Source organism: Acanthochromis polyacanthus, chromosome 9 (assembly GCF_021347895.1).
Source record: "Acanthochromis polyacanthus isolate Apoly-LR-REF ecotype Palm Island chromosome 9, KAUST_Apoly_ChrSc, whole genome shotgun sequence".
NCBI lineage: Eukaryota > Metazoa > Chordata > Actinopteri > Pomacentridae > Acanthochromis > Acanthochromis polyacanthus.
The window spans coordinates 18,959,647-18,978,680 of NC_067121.1; the positions used below are offsets into that span (position 1 = coordinate 18,959,647).

Genomic DNA, 19,034 nt, shown 5'->3' on the forward strand with positions numbered 1-19,034 from the left:
TGGATATCTAACGAGCAATTATTGGAAATGATTAGAAAAAAAGGGACTGTAAAGTCTAAAAGCCGCAATTTGAGCTGATTCATTTCAGCACCGGACAGCTCCCTCACTCCCCGGAGGCCTCCGACTAAAACCATCCCGTCATATGAAACCAATAGCGGCAGAGATGAGCATTTCCCAGCTCTGTCATCATCATTAAAAGCATAATTGGACCTATTGGTTACGTGAGAAAAAAAGAAAAGAAAGACAAAGAAGAAGAAAAAAAAGAAAAGCTGTCGCGGTTGCGGTGCGCACAGATTGATTTGCACCAGAGCGTGATTTCATGTGTGCGTTTTAAAAAAGGGAAGAAAGTTTGGAAGTAAACTTCTATCTTAGCGGGGAGGTGGGGGGTGAGTCTGACTGATGCATCGATGAGGAAGAAACTGTACTATTATATTCCGGGAGGAAGACTTGATGACGTCCATAGCATCCTTAATGTGACTTATTGGAGGGAGGAGGAGGAGGATGGGGGCAAGGCTTACGATGCATGGATAAAAATCCAAGGCAATCACAGCGCAGGACAAAAGTTTAGAGCAACGATATGTAGACGAACATACAGCGCACTTTCCCACCGAGTTTTTGTTTGCCTCCGCGACTGACCGAGTCCCGCTAATTGTGTCTGAAAGTGTGGTAGGCTGCACTGAGGGGCACATCAGGAGATTACGGAGGCGCTTCAGCCAGGAAAGAAGTGCCGTGAGAAAGATACCGTCTGTCTCTCTCTCTCCACCACAGCAGCCGCGCCCGGATCACATCCTCCAGCTCAGCGCTCTCCCTGCTCCCCTGCTATAGGTATGTGCTTTGTCTGCGGATTGAATTGAACAAAGAAAGAAAGAAAGAACTCAGGGAAATTCAGTGCTGCAGAGTGAGACAAAGTAATGGAAATTATCCCATTTTTGCATGGAGATCTGCAATTGTTTAATTACTCTGCATGCAAAGGATGCGCTGTCAGCAGCCTCCCGCAGTTAAACTTTTATCCATATGGGATGAATGAAACAGAAAGCGATATGTTTTTCTACGCTCTATGCCGGATGACTTTATGTTATCTGGTTAATTTTAGCCGGTTCCAGCTTCATAGTTGTAAAAGAAGCAGCAGCAGCAGTGTGTAAATTTGATGAAACAAAGAGAGATCATGTTGTTTCTTTGTCGCGACTAACCCTTTCATGTTTTTCATCCTCTAACAGCATGGCCAGTTCGAGTAAAGCGACTTTAATCTTGCTCATCTACGGAATCTTAATGCACTACAGCGTCTTCTGCACACCTATCGGACTAAGTTACCCTAAGATTAGGTAGGCTTCTGCTTTCTACATCTTTGCTCTGCTAGCTTTTTTGCAAATTTTTTTTCCGTTTTAAATGTTAACATGTAATTTGTTCGATGCTGACATTGCTTTTTGATTTATGATGAAGTGATTTAGACACTTTATTTCGAATAGGTGGGCGCGTAATTACGCACGAACTACGCGGGCGATCTTTAAGCATCGAATTAAGAGGAACAGACAAAAGGAAATGCAGTAATTTCAACACAAAGAATCCAAGTCTTCTGTGGAAAATGGCTATGGAAATTGCATACAGGCATCAGTCCGGTGGGACGGTTCACAGAACTCCCCTTATTAAAAAATGAGAGTGCAGTCTGTGCAATGGATAGCCCTTGGGATGACGGTGGACTGGCGTCACCAAGGAGAGGCGAGGCAAAACGAATAGGAGAGCTCTACCCATTTAAGATTTATTCTCTTTTTTCTTTTCTTTTTTTAAAACTGTGAAACGCATATCTATAATTTGGGCGTGGTTCTTATTGATTCTGATTTTTCACAGCTATTTTCGGCGTTCTTTTATTGTTCTTTTTTTTTTTTTTTTGGCTTGACGCCTACACGAAATGCGATCATTTTCACACCCATTGTTTCGATTTTTTTTAAAAATTATTAATGAGGCGGTGTTCAGATCGGCAAGTTCGAATTAAAAACGATTTTCTCAAAGAGAAAAAAACATTTTAATAAAGAAAAAAATAAAGCAGTGCATATTTAATTTATTTTCAGCCATTCTGGGTTTTTTTGTGTGTGTTCAAAATCAATAAATTCGTTTTCTGGTTTAATTTCAAAACATCCTCTGCATTTCTTTCCTCTCCTTTTTTTTTCCATTTTCTTCCTTTATCCCGACCGCATTTAACCTCCCACTGATTTTAGCAGCAGTTCAGACGTTTGGCATTCTTTCAGTGCTGCGTCCCACCTGTGCGGAAGATCCGAATTTGTGATGAATCTTCTTCTCTTTGCAGACTTGAAAACGACGCCTTCGATGAGGACGGGAATTCATTATCCGACATGGGTTTTGATAGCGACCAGATTGCTATACGAAGCCCACCATCCCTGAACGACGACGCGTACACTCTCTACTACCCACCAGAGAAGAGGTAAATGTGCCTCCAGCTCACAAGCTGAAGTCTGGATTCCATTTGAATGACTTTTTTGGCGATAATGTTTGCTTGCTTTGTTCCCCCCCTCCCAAAGTTCCTCATGTTATTTGTTCTGTGTTATTTTCATACCGAGTAGCCTAAAATGTTAATGCTGTTGATAGTGGAGGTGAAAAAAAAACGGTGAACGGATTGGGTGAAACACAACGAGGCTCCGATTTGATTCCACCTGATGTGATTTTGGAGCTGCGGCTGGGTGGGGACATTTTAGGCTACTTTTGATCATTTTGTCTGCGCTTTTTGTTTTGTTTTTATTTTTTTTAGTCACTGATGATCTATGTGTTTTGGCGTTTTATCATCTCAGACCAGAAAGGCATGCTGAGGAAGAATTAGATAGAGCCTTGAGGGAGATCCTGGGTCAGTTAACAGCGAGACATTATCTGCATTCTCTGATGACAATTCGTGCAGGGTAAGGGCATTTCTTATAAGCGTTCACCTGCAGTCATCTCCCTTCTTTTTTTCCTTTTCTTTTGCCTGTTTTTTCTGCGCTGCACAAGTTCAGGCTGCCCCATCGCTCTGTGTCATTTTCTGTGCGTGCTTTCATTTTTGATTTGTCGTTTCTCCTCCATGAAAAGACATTTCCATTACGCATTTTGTTGCTGCTGCTGCTGTTGTTGCTGTTGTTGTTGTTGTTGTTGTTGTTGTGGCTCTGCGCTCATGATTCGTGTCCTTTGAGAAAGAGTAAAATCCACTGCGATTTATGTGTGATTAATCCATGAAACAATTTTTTTTCTTTGCGCTAATGAAAAACCATGCGTCAGAATATGCAATGGGATCTAAATGAATAATTGATAACTTTTCTCCAAAACGCCTCAAATCACCGCTGCCTTGCCTTTTATCCCAACGAAAAAAATAGCATAAAAGGCCCATAAATGCTTTATTAACGACTGCATCACGGCAAGGTGGAGAGATTGTTAAAAATACTGATAATGAAAAAGAGGAGAAATCTGTCAAGAAGTCGCAGCTTGAACTAATTGTCTTTTTTTTTTTTTTTTCAGTGAGGATAACAGCATGGAGGATGGGACAGAGCCTTTATCCAAAAGACATTCAGATGGGATCTTCACTGACAGCTACAGCCGCTATAGAAAGCAGATGGCCGTGCAGAAATACCTGGCAGCGGTTCTGGGTAGAAGGTACAGACAGAGAGTTAGGAACAAAGGACGTCGACTTGCCTATTTGTAGCGTTGTTAAAGCGCCCAAACTGCCCTCCTATGTGTATATACATCCAGTCGTTAAATCAAAGTCATTCAGATATACCTGACCAACAGTGGATTGCGCCTGTGTTCTTTCAACATGTATTTATGTATGAAGTAAAGCCATTAAAATGAATATTTTAATAATAATAATATCGTTTTTTTTCTTTTTGTACAAAAGCACTTGATACCGCACAGTTGTGGACCAATATTTTATTTTCATGTTTAAGATGTTGAAAACAAAACAAAATGGAAAAAAAAAAACAAGAAGAAGAAGAAATCAGAAAAAAAGATAATTGTGCACCTTCAACGTTATGCGCTTGAAATCTTTAAAAGTCATCTACATATGCAGAAAATAAATAGATTTTAAAAAGACAATCAAAGTATTGAATGTTATACTTATTTTTGTAACCGACGTTCTATTTTTTTAGTGTTGTTTGTTTTCCAAAACAGGCCCAAAGAAGCAGTGAGCATGCTATGTGAGGCATATCCGACTTCTCCTAAATGATAGATGTTGCCCTTGTCCACCCTTCTCCACGCTCCCTTAATGGGAGCTCTGTGGGTTTGTATGGCTTGCTGCCCCTCCTGGGGGTGGATTTCAGATGGCTTTTGTTGTACAGCCTCTCATTTGATGGATAACTGATTGACTTGCACGGCAATTTGTGTACCTGGTGGTAAAATCCAACCTTCTTTTAAACAGAAATTTCATGGCAGGCTTTTGCAAGGGCACCATTGCCTTTCCTAAAGATTAAGGAAGCGCCCAAGTTTCTGATGCAGAGAACACTGCTTGCTCACTTGCCTCAAAGTCATTTCCAGTTGGAGAAAAAAAAAATCATGCATCATTCTTTAGGACTGTGTAAAGAGTGTTCCACATGTGTGTGTATTATGTGTAGTGTAGAAATGACACAGTGCACATATTCATCTCATTGTTGTCAGTCAACAGAATTATATTGGAGGAATGTGCTTCAGCTGTTGATTGTATTTGGGCAGCACTGCAAATATTCAGAAAAAAAGCAAGAAGCAGAGCAGGAGGTGGAGAGGAGAGGTAGCATCTGAGTTACAGTTAGGAATATTTGACTCTGATTTCCAATTTATCGGTGCATGTAGAAACTGACACCTTGCTGGTTTTCACTTACAAACTGCATGCCATTGTGCTTTTGTTGCTATCTGGGAGGTGAACTGTGCTAAGCCTATTTCAGCATCACCCCAGCTCACATGTTTAGTGATGGAAATGTGAACAAGGAGGGCTAGAGGTGGTAGAAACTGGTACTGCACTGACTTGTTGAAATTTTTTTTTCTTTTTTTGTACCTCCTCTGCTGCTGTCATTGTGGATATCATAGGAACAAGATGCTGGATCCCCTTTTTTGCTGTTTGCTTTTGTCCTGGTTGCAGTTTATTTTTAGGATTCTTTTGCTTCTAGATGCTAAATAGTTGGTGGTGCGGTAGTGTGGTGCAAGTGTTGAGACAAAGCTGATCTGTGTTAGACGTCTGCAGTGAGGATGAGGTGCAACGACAGAGGTGTGCGTGGAAAGGACGAGAGAGCAGAGTGTGTGTGTGTGAGAGAGAGAGAAGGAAAGCAAAGTAGGCAGTTACATAAGAGACAGGTTACAGCGCCCATGAGCCAGAGAAGGGCTGTCGCACGTCCACGTAGAAACTAAAATTGAGGTGTCTTGCCTCACCTGCCACAGTGAGATCAGGGTCAATGAGTCTGATGAGAAACATATCAGATGTTGAATTCCCCTCACTTTGGTTCCATCAGAAGGATGTGAGTGAAGCCAGATGAGGCCACTCTGAGTTTCCCACTAGAAAAGAGGTGAATGAAATTCAGCCCTCAAGCAGAGGGATGTTCCCCCTGACTTTTATTGGAGAGATAGTTGATATATTTATTCAATATTATGCAAATGCAGCTTTATGCACCCCTGCAATCTAATCAGTGGCCTGTGTTTCCCCCCATAGAAACTATCAACACACACTTTCTTCAATTAGGCTTTATCCTACAGGCTTTGTGTGGATGTGGATGTTTGCATATTGTGTTTACGTGTGTGCATTTAATGTTTGTTCACGTGTGTGAGGCGTATGGGTGAGCGAATGAGTGCGCACGTGGAGGTGGAAACAGCTTTTGGCTTTGGTGCCTTGCTTCGACGTGAGAAAAAAAATAAAAACAATAAAAAAAAAAATAAGAAAAAATTCGCCACAAGTGACAGATGGCAATTTTAGTGGCCCTACAATGCTGCAGTCCATTAGCTTACATTGAAACTTCCTTTTACTCTGTTTAATCGCTCGGCTTAGTCTGCCCCAGGAGTAGTAGAATTAGGCTTTCTTTTAAAGCATGGCCAATGATTTCTTGAGTGAAAAAAAACGAAAAAAGAATAGGCTGTATATGTTGATGGAGCAGGCAGTGTGTGTGTATGTGTGTGTGTTTGTGTGTGTGTGTGTGTGTGTGTGTGCATGAGTTTGGGGTGTTCAGTGTCTGTGGGAGTTGTGAACAATGACCAGTGTTTGTTATTATTGATAATGAGGTGTTGTTGATTATTTAGATATTGGTCAGTAATTTATTCATCATCAGAAAAGAGCCCCTATATATATATTATTTCCAACTATGTGCATCACTATCTAGAATAAAAGGGTCTCAGAACATAACAGAGATGTTGTTCAGATCATAGAAAATGCCTGTTGTTGATATTTCTGAAAGCGCCAAACGCCTTACTTCAATGTTTAATCTCTTATCTATCTGAAAACAATGTGTTTTAAAAGTGAACCTTAGTACAAGTGACATCGTTATACACACAGGAGTCCTTATATGGGGTTTTACGTTTCTCAATGTTATGAAAGTGTTGTAAGATTTGTATGAATAAATTTTTGTAAACAACAAAATTTTCTAATCAATGTCTAATCTTTGAAATACATCCTTTTTAAGATGATACACGTGTCATGGAACAAAGAGGAAGGCCATGCTACACACGCTGACCACTTTCCATTACAATCAGGCTGCAATTTGCCTCTAAAAGTTGACTTTACATAATCATCAAGCGCCACATATGTCTCTGGTCGTCACAGATCGTCCCCTCTAATCAACACAAGAATCAAGAAATGTTAGAGAAAATCATGTGAGGCATCATCCAGAAATCACAGCACCAGCTCTAGTGGCTTCCAATAACCTGAAGCCCTATCAAGCTAAAATTATCTTTCCAAAAACAGATCACAAACAGAAATGAAACAGCAAATATGAGGAAGTAGTAGTGCATTGTGTGGAATTGAGCTAACCTTTAAAAAAAACCACTAACATGACACCCTAAGCAAACAGCAGAGTTAAGCATCTTTTATTGATCTATCCTCACCACATAATGACATTTCTGGATGCTTTTTTATTTTGTTTTTAGAATTTGAAGTTGCATTTCATGAAGAAGCTGAATATGCATGAATAAATAGGCCTGAAACTCAAACAGAAGAAGCACCAAACGTCTCAGAGGAGCTCATCAGGAAAAGCTACGACTCAGGACCGAGCAGCAGAGCCGGGAGAGAGCTTCCCTCCTCATGGAACAGCCTCGTCTTTCTCCTCACTCCATCCTTGGCCTTGGAAGTGCAGCTGAGTCCCGTGGGAGAGGAAGATGGGTGTGGCAAAGGATTGTGTGTGTGATCTGATCCTCATAAGCCAGTAGGAGTGTGTGTGTGTGTGTGTGTGTGTGCATCTGTGAGTGCACATGCACCAGAGCTCAACTAACCCAATCAGAGAAATGTTGCATGGCAACGGTCCACAAAGGGACACGGTTATGTATACGCATGTGTCAAGTGTGTTTGTATTTGTGGAGCAGGAGCGAAATAGAGGGATTGTGTATGCGGGTGTGCTTGTGTGCATGTCTATAAGTGTTTTTGGTGATTTGTGCACTCTACACAAGCAGACCTTGAGCAGGCTCTGCATTGGAATGGGGTTCGGCATTACACCTCACATTTGTGTGCACACACACTGCCTGCAGAGCAGAAGAAACACAGATGCACACTATATGTCTCTCACAGATTCTGTAATAACACCAACAGTCGGAGCACAGGTGTTAAAGACGATTAATGAAATTCAACAAAATGAATTAGCCACATGCTCACACTCTGTGAGATACATCTTTGCTTCTTCCCTGAGCACGCTGATTCATAGGAGTTGCCCTGTTGCTATGAAAAGGCTGACAGATTGTCAATTGTCAGGGTGTGAGCAACCTGTGAGATGTATAGTTTGTCTCCTTACTCTTTAGCTGTCAACAAGAAAAACAGTCTGAGTCTTCCTGAGAAGCAGCTATTTCTCCTGTGACATCTGGAGCTTCAGAAAGATGTGTGGAGCAAATAGTTTAGGTAGAAAAAAATTTCAAATAAATTAGGTTCAATATTCATATCCTCATATGCCCACAAGAGGATACTGAGACAAACGCTCCAATTTGTTTGCACAGCAGTAGGCTTCACATGAGGGGCCACCCTCAACCAAATCGTACATAATGTACATTAATGCCTGAATCGATAAAACAAGGCTCCTCCTTCCTCATAGCACCGCATCATCTCTCCTCTGTGGCATGCATCACTCCGCTCCTTATCTCCCATTAGCATCTCGGAGCTGTTCTTTTTTTCGGGAGAGTTGTGTCTCTGGGTTGTTTTGTTGGTATCTTCTTTGAGGGGGGAATGGGAAGAGATCCTAAATTTAGAGAGGTAAAAAACAGCAGCCTACACACAGTGTGGAGTGGTACACAGCTTTTAATAATCTTCCCTCTGCCTCTAGACACATCTTAATCATGTATAAAGTGTCAGAGGGGGAAGGGGAGGTCGTGTTCAGGGCTTTTCCAGTGAGGATACCCACCTCCCTCCCTCCCTCCCTCCCTCCCTCACCACAGCCACACCCATCTTTCTTTGTCACCAAGTGTTTGATGAGCATGTGAAGCCACAAGGGTGTTTGCGTGAGTAATGCTGATCTACTGCTTGTATGACCAACATTTCCTCCTTTCTTTTACTCTATGTGTGTGCTCATTTACCTACGGTGCCAACACCAGCCCCTCCTCATCCTCAGTGTCTCTTTTGCACGTCAGGGTTGAGAATACAGTTCTTCCCGGAGAGGCCCAGGCACAGCAGTGATGCAGTCCCCCCCCCCTTACCCACTCACCCCATTGCCTTTCACCTCATGAATCATTCAGTGGCCAGGTTTGAGAGGGGTTTAGAGGGCGGGGGGCAGTCTGGTCATGCCTGCAATGAAACTCTTGATTGCAGACGCCACAGAGTCCCCAGTCCCCCTCTCCCTTGAATACCCATCTTGTGGTGGGCTCTGTCACAACTACCGCTGAGCAGGAGGCACTCTGTGGTGAACAGCAGCCCCTCTGGGAGCAGCAGAAGACACAGAGAAAGACAGACAGAGGAGGCAGGGAGGGAGAAAATAGGAGATGTGGGCGAGGGTTTGCAGACATGGACCACTGATCAAGAGTTGCTTCTGACTCAGAGGGAAACACTTTACCTGTGCTGCTTGAGTAGTCATGGGTGACCGGATCTATCCATCATTTATTATAAGGCTGTTTGGCCAGGAAGGAAAATGAGCATCTGAAATGTAATTTTCTGTTCTGCTACTGTACTGCATGCATGTCTTAAAATAAACAACATCCTGCGACTTTTCAAAAGATGCTCAAGATATCATGCGGAGTGGTCGTTTCAGCAGTTGCCAGAGTGAAGTCATTATTTTCAAATAAGGCAGATTAAAAGATAAGATAGGCCTTGAGATAAGCTTAGCAAATTTTGGAACCAAACAATGAATACATACAGCAAAAAACAACTATGTACAAACATAAAATGAAGCACAGTTAACAGTGCAATGTAAAAGAAACGGAGCCGGCGGCAGAGTAAAATGAAAAATGCAACACGTGAAGACAAGTGAAGGGTTGCAATGTTTCAAATCCCAACTATGATCCGACTGTACAGAGTGATGCATTTGTATTACTGTGCCACATGTTACAAACTAAAGATCAGAAATAGAAATGATAAAAAATAATAATTCAAGACTTATTAGGGGCAACGCAACAAGATAAAACTACAGTAGATCAGTGGTGACGCCCAGCCATCGAGATCAAGACAATCCTAAGAGCTTCAGTAGAAGGAAACAGGACTTCTCTTTTTCTGATTTTGAATATATTTCACCTCTCATTCAACAAGTTTCTTCACTTGTGACTGATTGACGGGGACTACGTGTACAACATTGCTCTGTTTGTGTGTGGGTGTTTTATCCTTGGGGTGAATGAGTTTTTGTCTCAGAGTGTTGCTGGATCTGAAATGCTCTGGTATGTTGTGTTTGAAGAAAATCCTTGTAAGTTTTTTTGACACTCCGGCTACATAAAAAAAAAAAAACGTTGTTGTGTCTGTTTTCTTTTCATCTTTGTTTGAAGTTGTGCTGTTTTATCCAGATGTCTTCACTGACTTCTCAAAACAGAGGCTGATGTCTTAACTCCAATTAACACATACTTAGAAGGTAGACTTGAGATCCTTTCCCAGAAAGTTTCACCACCATCTTGAGTTTACATCCCATTTGGCCACATCACAACTACGGACACCTCAAGCCCTGTAAGTCTTGGGTAATTTATTGGCTGTTAAATATGAGAAAGAGGGATGACAATGCATATCTCTGACTTCCCATCAGTCAGTTAGAGCTGAAGAAGCCTCTTGGGTGAGAGGTGAAACATCCAGTTACCTTCTACTGAAATTTGCAGGATAAAAACGACAGGTGAAATCGAGGAGTAGAGTCTTTTACCAAGGCCTATTCCCTGTTTGACAATCTTAAAGAAAGTAATCTGGGCTTGAACCAAAAATGAGTGTGCCCTTCCTTTGGCCATGTGCCTCCTCACCAGGCTGTATGGAATTTGGCACGGTGGGCTTTGCATAAACTTGCTGACAGACCAAATAAAAAGACAGACAGACTGAATATATGCCTCTGGCTTGGCAGAGGAATAAAAATGCTCTTGGAAGGTTACTGTGCCAAATACGTCAGCAAGTGACTGCCTATTGGAATGTCCAGCAGATACACAGCGATCGGCGTTAAATGCTCCACCATGTTCATCACCTCGCTGTGAACTTTGTCTGTTTGGTACAGCCTGGGTAGTGCACTGCTAATTTTAAGTATGCTTCATTTTAAACTGTATCCAGAGGGGTGTACTAGAAAGCAAGATTAATGTGTTAACAGGTTTGTTGAGTTTTCAGTGTCACAAATGTGGCTTTTCTTTAATCTGCCAGGTCACTATTGTAACATATGATGCATATAACCTGGTCTGGAGGGGGTTCTGCTCAGAGTTTCAGATTTTAATCAGATGTAAGATGCATCTCCCTTCACCAGTTCTTTATCAGACCATTTTCTCCCTGCACGATATAGATGAAGAAATACATCCACCCATCTATTATCTATACACCGCCTAATCCTCATTAGAGTCGCAGAGGGCTGGATTCTATCCCAGCAGACTTAGGGTGAAGGCAGGGGACAGAATGGACAGATCATCAGTCTACCACATGGCTACAGACAGACACAAACAAGCACAGTCGCATTCACACCTATGGACAATTTACAGTTACCAATTAACCTGAGTGTGCGGGAGGAAGCCGGAGCACCCGGAGAAAACCCACGCACGCACAGGGAGAACTTGCAAACTCCACACGAACCGGGGGTCTATCTGCAAGGCAAAAGCGCTAATCACCAAGCCACTGAGCAGCCCCTAAAAGAACACATTATTGGCAAATCCGCTGAACTGTACGTTAGTAAGTCTACTGAATGAATCTGTGCTGCTATTGCAGCGGAAGCTGTATTTTACCATGAGCCAAACAAACAAAAGAAAAACATTCGTGATGAAGAAATACTTAAATATGTTTCTATACTTGCTCCTGATTTGCTGCAATATTTGTTTAAACTACGGCTTTTGCAGCTGATAAAACACAACTAGGAAACTGATTTGTCACTTAGTATTTGTTTTAACAAAGAACATTCAATGAATACTGAATTTGACTTTGATTTTGCCAAAAACTAAAGTGATTTCTATGTATCCATTACGGGACATTGTCAGACCTAAATGTACATCTCGGATGCACTTTTTTTTTAAATGTATGAAATATAAAGAGCTCTAATGTGCAGCTGTTACGTTAGCAATAAGCTACTGAACTGACAGTCACCGAGTGATAAAACAAACATATTGACTTACACGAATAATAGTCTTCTATAGCAGCACTCCTCTCTTATGTCATTTGTAGTAACAGCTCTTCTTTTTTGATTTTTTTTTTATTCTTACGCTTTCCATTATCACAACTTGTTCACATGACACATCAAACACCCTAGTGTGGGGGCACTCACGGAGTCTGGCAAACAAAAAAAACAACAAAAAAAAACAACAACAACAGAATAAGTAAGGAAATTGTTAACCACTGATGTGATTCCCCTCATGCCTGATGGAGGTTTTAGGTTCATAAACTAGCTTACACAAAGAAAGCCAGGCTATGCTGAACATGCTTTTAAAGCAATTTAAAGAGTTTGTAGGGGAAGTGTAACAGCTGTAACATTTCTAGATACGGGGAAGGTTATCAGCTACTTTTGATGCCTGGATGTAGTTTGTATTGATGTAGATTTACTTAATAGGGCAATAAAATGCTTTTCATAAGGTTAAGAAAGCCACAGAAAGAATATCCAGTCCATCTTATGTGCAGCTTGAGGCCGAATTAAGACTAGTTTGCAAATATGACCCTTAGTTTTTTGGTATTTTTGCATTTTTTCATTAGGACAGAAGATGCCAGTGCAATCCCTAATTTGTTAGGAGATGTTTTCTAACAGGCTTCTGCTCAGAACTCCCATTCACTTCAGTCAGTGGTACTCAGCTGCAATAATCTCCAGAGCTTGTGGCTCTGCGTTGTTTTAACATCAAACAAAATTCTTTAAAGCCGTCTTCTCCCTGTGGGCTTCTCCAAAAGACTTCAACAGAGAACCTTTGGGTCCCATGTGCTTCTCAGTATTTCTGTCACACAACAGTGGCAGAGGGGTGGCTGGGTGTGCTGGCTTTTCAAATTTCTAGAGTGTGGCAATTTGAAGTTAGGTGGCTGTATGAAAGTCAAAGGTCTTCTTTGGCTGTTAGAGGTATCATTTTCATTTTTATTTAAAATCGAGTCATATAGGGCGCCCTGGTAGTTCTACAAGTTGAGCGAGCTATAGTCCCCAGTGTAGCGGTCATGAGTTCAAATCCAGCGCCGGTCCTTCCCCTATTCTTCTCCCCACTTCCCTGTCTCTTTCTTACTGCTGTCCTATCAAGAAAGCTGACAAAGGCCAAAAAATATCTTTAAAAAAAATTGGTTCACTTCACATCTGCTGAGTTCATTGCGAGGTGAACATACCTTGCAGCTCGACCATCTTTTTGTGTTTCACCTACTTGTGGCTCATACGTTCACAGAGCTCATTCTGGTTTGGGCGAGGCTGTGCAAACACTGAATAATGTATCATTGCTGGAGCAGTTAGGTGTGAAGACTCAGCGTGAGATTTGAGAAGAAACATGTTCTTGGTTTTTTTTAATTCTCCCCGTCTCTCACCTGCCTTCAAATGAGGAAGAGCCTATTACTCCTTCCCCCTGCAGATATCCACTGTTGCACCCGTTTCCACATCCGTCACCCTCACTTCTCTAAAGCTGTGACAGATTTCCTGAATGAGATGAGTGTTAATGAATGGAGATCAGTTGAGAGCAGAGAGACGCTTGTCAGGTTCAGGCTTCATGGGTTATGTGCTCATGAGAGTCAAATTTACACACTGACACACAGCTTGTGGTTATGTTATCTTTCTTCTTTCCTTTTAATGAACGCAATATGAGGGTGTGAGTCTGCATGTGTCTGTGTGGGTGTGCATTTGTGGTGGGAAACGCTTTAATATGTCGACAAAATATTGGTGTAGACTGTATAATACAGAGAGATGAAATAGTGCTGCATCTAAGGGCATGACTCCAGACATAACAAGTTCTATGGGCAATGAAAAACAACAAGTGTTTGAAGAAAAAGTTGCTGGAGAAAAGCAAAACTGCACAGTCCCTTATTTCTGGTTTACAGCCTAAAAGAAATGCACCAAGATAGCAGTGTTATCTTTTGTTCATAACAGGAACAGTTCCTTGTTTTAACATTCTTGTGTCACCTTTGTAAAATGTATCTTACTCTTTTCTTCCATTCTTATAAACTTCTCAAGCTCACAAGCGTTCACACGTAGAGATCCCAGAGATTACTTTGTCCCAATCCTCACATGCACACCAAAAGGGTAAGTGTTCGCTTTGAGAGGCGGAGGCACAAAGCAGACATAGGCTTTTCCTGTCTTTTCACACATATTCAAAACAAAGGGAAGTGCCTGTCACCCAGCAACACGTAGCTCCTCTGGAATTGTCTGTGGCAGCCCTATAAAAAATGAAGCAGTGTGATAAGGAGAGAGGTGTGAGTGGGAAACATCAGGAGATGAGGCAACCAACCAGGCTCTTCATTCACACCTGTGAGCGACATCCTGTGCTCCCCGGGGTAAAGCATTCGAACTGCAGAGTAGAGAAACAGACTCTGCCTGCGTCTCCCTTTTTTCTTTCTTCTCTTCTGTTGGAGGCCTCCCCTCCTACATGGCTCATCCCATCAGAGCGTCTTTGTTACACTGATTGACACATTGAGGAAGTAATACTGTTCCTAAAGCAGCAATCCATGACGTTTACAATTTATGTACAGCGAAATGCTTGTCCCAATTATGCATTTGCTTTTGCCCATTAAGCCACAGCGAACACAGAGTCAAAGCTGTGGGTCGACCGCTGATGTCTTTCTGTAGTTGTCAGAATTAGGGAGTAAGGTAACATGGAGGTACGGCCTGATGGAGGGGAGGGGAGGGAGGGAGAATATGTTGCTGCACGTTTCAAGATGACCCATGAATGCAATACAAGCTATAAATCTACTTTTTCTTTGGTAGTGAACATCAATTTTGCACATTTCTCCATAGAAAATGCTTCAGAATGAATCCTACAGAGTTCAAAAACCTCCTTTTGCATGTCTATAGACAGCAAAGTGCACACACTGAGCTCTGCAGCGGCACAAATCAACTTTCTTGTTTTTGCTTGTTTTACTTCTCATTTGTATCACGAGCTAATACACTTTACAACATGCAGTATGTCATCTTGATGCATCTGTACGCATCGTCAGTGATGTTTCCTGGGTCATCAGATGCCTGTTGGCATCAAAAACCAGGTTACCTGTCTGGGATAGATCAGGCCTCAGATTGTGTCCAGGTAGCGCTACACCATCTACTGGTATCTATTAAATAACATATTGACATGTCTATTAAAATACAGTTATTAATGTGACATGAAACATGTTAGATGATGACAGGATTCTTATATTAATGTCAGTAAGGTGTCAGTAATTTGATTTCCTGTCTGCTGCTCACAGATGACTCTGTGTCAGATTTTTTCCTAATACACTGCCTGGCCAAAAAACAAGCTGCACATTCTAATATTTCACTGTTAGCTCTGAGAACAACACACATTCACTGTGACATCATTTTGATAAGCTTCTGCAATGTCACAACATTTATTTCTGTCCAGAGTTGAATTAATTTTCTACCAAGATCTTGTATTGATGATGGGAGAGTTTGACCGCTGCACAAAGTGTTCTCCAGCACACCCCAAAGATTCTCAATGGGGCTGAGGTCTGGACTCTGTGGAGGCCAATCCATGTGTGAAAATGATGTCTCCTGCTCCCTGATCTGCTCATTCTCAATGTGAGCCCTGTGAATCCTGGCATTGTCATCTTGGGACATGCCCATGTCATCAGGGAAGAAAAACTCCAGTGATGAGCACATCACGGTAGGAAGAGAGGCAAATGAAGTGATGCACTTCATCATACCTAGCGCTTGCAAGCCTGTGGGGGTTAGGATTATAATCTGGGATTGGTCAGGTTCAGCATTGTTATGTTCCCAAAGACCTGGTCATTCAGTATATTCAGGTAGTCAGCTGACCTCAGTCTTTGGGAACATAACGTTGCTGAACCTGACCAACCCCAGATTATAACCCTAACCTCCACAGGCTTGCAGGCGCTAGGTATGATGAAGTGCATCACTTCATTTGCCTCTCTTCCTACCGTGATGTGCTCATCACTTTGGAACAGGGTAAATCTGGACTCATCAGATCACATGACCTTCTTTCATTGCTCCAGAGACCAATGTTTATGCTACCTAGCAAACTGAAGTCTTTTTTTGTGATTAGCCTCAGTGATCAGTGGTTTTCTTAGAACTACACAGCTGTTTAGTCCCAATCCTTTGAGTTCCCTTCACATTGTGAGTGTGGAAATACTCTTACTTTCACTATTAAACATAGCCGTGAGTTCTACTGTTGATTTCCTGCGATCATCTAAGAGTGTGTTCCAGCCACATTTGTTCCTGGAAGATGATGGTTTACCACTATCCTACCAAGTTTTAATAATGCTTTGGACGGTTCTTAACCTGATTTCAGTCGTTTCAGGAATTTCCTTAGTTGTTTTCTTTGTTTGATGCAAGGCACTAATTTGACACTCCTGAAACAGATGAACATCCTTTCCACAACCACAGGAAATATCTTCCAACATGGTTGTTTAAGAAATGAGAAGCTCTTTACTGGATCAGCTAGGGTTAAACAAGTTGTTGCCAGCTGAAACATATTCATCACTGCAGTAATTATCCAATGGAAGGATCTTACCTATTTGTTTAGTTAAATCCAAGTGGTGACTTTCTTTGGACAGGTAGTGTATATTCTTGCAGCATCATACAGCAGCAGAGACTTTAAATTGAGAGTGATGTGTGCATTTATGCAGGTGGCTCAGTAGCCATATCTTCCTTTCACTAGCAAGGACCACACCATTGATTTGAAGCTTAAGTGTTTATTGGATGCAAAGGATCATTATGTTGGTGATAACTGAGATGAGGTGATGTGGTGTGGGAGGAAAAGCATAGTCAGAGATCAGCAGTGACTCCCTAGGAAAAGGAGAAGACAGGAAAAAAGAGGCAGAAGTATAAGGAGGGTGGGTGGGGCACAAGAAGCGAGAACGAAAAAGTGGGAAGGGCAGATTTATTTGTATAGACGTACGACAGGGAGGGGGTTGATTGAGGTGTGGTCCTGTTCCTGAACCTCAGCTAAAAAAAATGCATCTCCATTAACACAGGACCTGACTGTAAAAAATATATTTATTCCTCTACACACCCCACAGGTCAGCTGTTCTACACAGATTACAGGTTGTACAATTATTTATATTTTTCCTGCTTTTGTGTGAAGAATTCACATTCTGTCCTAAAATGTCTCCACTGCATTACTGTATATGTTTAGATCTAATGCAAAACACTTACACAGGTGAGGTTTTATAGTGCTGTGCCAACTATACTCACTTAAACAGCCATCCAGTTGATCTGTTTGCCTGCTGTGAGCTCTAACTGAGAATAGAAGTTTCCCTAAAGTGCTGTAGATATTCTTGTCTCCACAGATATGGTCACTGTGTTAATTTCTGTCGTTCTGTTATTTGTAGTCTCAGTAGAACAGCTCATGCCTGTTTGTTTGGAGGTTTGGCAGCTGCTGCCAGTCCAGTGACATCACCATGCTGGCACACAGATTATTGAGAAATGCAGTGAAAACAGCATGGCAATGACTGCTAAGCACCAAAGATGTCTCTAAATACAAACAAACACACTGCAGATTATCACTAATTTCATTCACTAGTATTAAGCTGAGGGGAGACACAAGAGATGGAGATGAAGGAAAGACATTTTACTCATATTAGAGTTTGAGATAGTTTTAGAATCTACAAATTCAGGCAGAATCATCATTTCATCTTAGTGTTTATTCAATGTGAAAACAATGTAATGAGAATCAGTACCAGTTCTGGGTTTAGTGAAGCCATTTAATAAATAATGGAGGCTCTCCAAGCTTCCCATAAACCTATGGGATGTCTTGTCAAGTTAATGTCTCAATCTACAAGATTGTTCCAGAAGTGGGCACAGAATTTTTGAAACAAGACTGTCTTCAAAAAAACTACAGACTTATACCACTAAATTACATTCTCAGTTATGAATGAAACACATAATCTCCCAGTTTGGTAGCATTGTGGTGTATAAATGCTTTCACTTTCAAACAGTCCCAAAGTGTATGGCAGAAGGTTGGAGAGGTGGTTGTGGCATAAGACTGACAGAAGAGTTCCACTCAACAAAAAAAATCATACAGAATATATCCTCTTTGTGTCCTACAAGTCGTGTCCTTTTCCACAGTGTAAGCTGATCCGTTCCAACCCCACAGTATTTGGAATCCCCATCTTCCAAGCATGATATCTGGATTTTTCTAACTGGAATTCTGAATGGATGGCTGGTTTTATTCCTTTGAGAATCAAGAGAAAGAAAGACCTGACTGGCTCTACAGGCAGTCAAAAAAGCCACTGCAACTGGTCAGTGTTCCTACATTTCTGCCCTCCAGTTGGTTTCCTTGCTCGACCAGCTGTATCCTCCTCTACCTCCTCGTAATTGTCTTCCTCATTGTTGTTCATGCCATTTCTGTGACCTCTTCCTTTCTTGGTAATTCCTGGTGTTTTACTTCACCTTGATTGTGTCCTGTGTGGGACTATTATTTCAACCTATTCACAGTCCTAGTGAGTCAAATACCACCATTTTGTTGAAGCCACTTGCATGTAAGTGATACGCACCAAGTGTCCTCTGCCCTGCACAATGACAAATGACATTTAAAGGTACCTAGCACATCAAAATGTTACACCAAAGGGTCCTGACACAGCAGCAGTATGTGGCGTGTTGGGAATGAGACTAGGCTTATTGTTTGAAGACTTAACTTTCATTTAACTTAGTTTGGGGGCTGCACAGGGTCTCTGTGGTTAGCACTTTCGTCTTGCAGCTAAAAGATCCCTGGTTCGTGTCCCAGCCTTCCCGGGATCTTTCTGCATGGAGTTTGCATGTTCTTCCTGTGCATATGTGGGTTTTCTCCAGGTACTCTGGCTTCCTCGAACAGTCCAAAAATATGCGAATGTGATTGTTTGTCTCTATATGTAGCCCTGTGATAGATTGGTGGCCTGTCCAGGATGTCCCCTGCCTTCACCCTAAGTCACCTGGGATAGACTCCAGTCCCCCACCCCCATCCCTTGCTTGAAACACAGAATCATATACACAATATAACACATTTGTCCATGCTTAAGTGTGTATCTTTTGAAAGAAACAATTACGGAAATCTTATCGTGAGGCTACAGAAAAATAGCAGAACTTAATGAGTGTATTTTTAGCGGCTATGTTTTGAATAGTAATGTCTTTCAAAAAATTACACTGTCTCTTTCATATCTGCAGTGG

The 19,034-nt window shown here is 41.7% G+C and overlaps 1 protein-coding gene across 2 annotated transcripts; it reads left to right on the forward strand.

The window, feature by feature from the left end:
* Positions 1–502: 502 nt before the first annotated feature.
* Positions 503–6,565, forward strand: adcyap1b (adenylate cyclase activating polypeptide 1b). 2 transcript variants are annotated; one of them, XM_022195300.2, is made up of 5 exons: positions 503–825; positions 1,218–1,322; positions 2,303–2,437; positions 2,802–2,906; positions 3,496–6,565. In XM_022195300.2, the coding sequence occupies exons 2-5, from the start codon at positions 1,219–1,221 to the stop codon at positions 3,677–3,679; spliced, it is 528 nt and encodes a 175-aa protein (XP_022050992.1). In that variant the 5' UTR covers positions 503–825; position 1,218; the 3' UTR covers positions 3,680–6,565. The 2 variants fall into 2 exon arrangements, with proteins under 2 accessions (XP_022050992.1, XP_022050994.1); XM_022195302.2 differs by lacking the exon at positions 2,802–2,906 and having other exon boundaries at positions 516–825.
* The last annotated feature ends 12,469 nt before the right edge of the window (positions 6,566–19,034 follow it).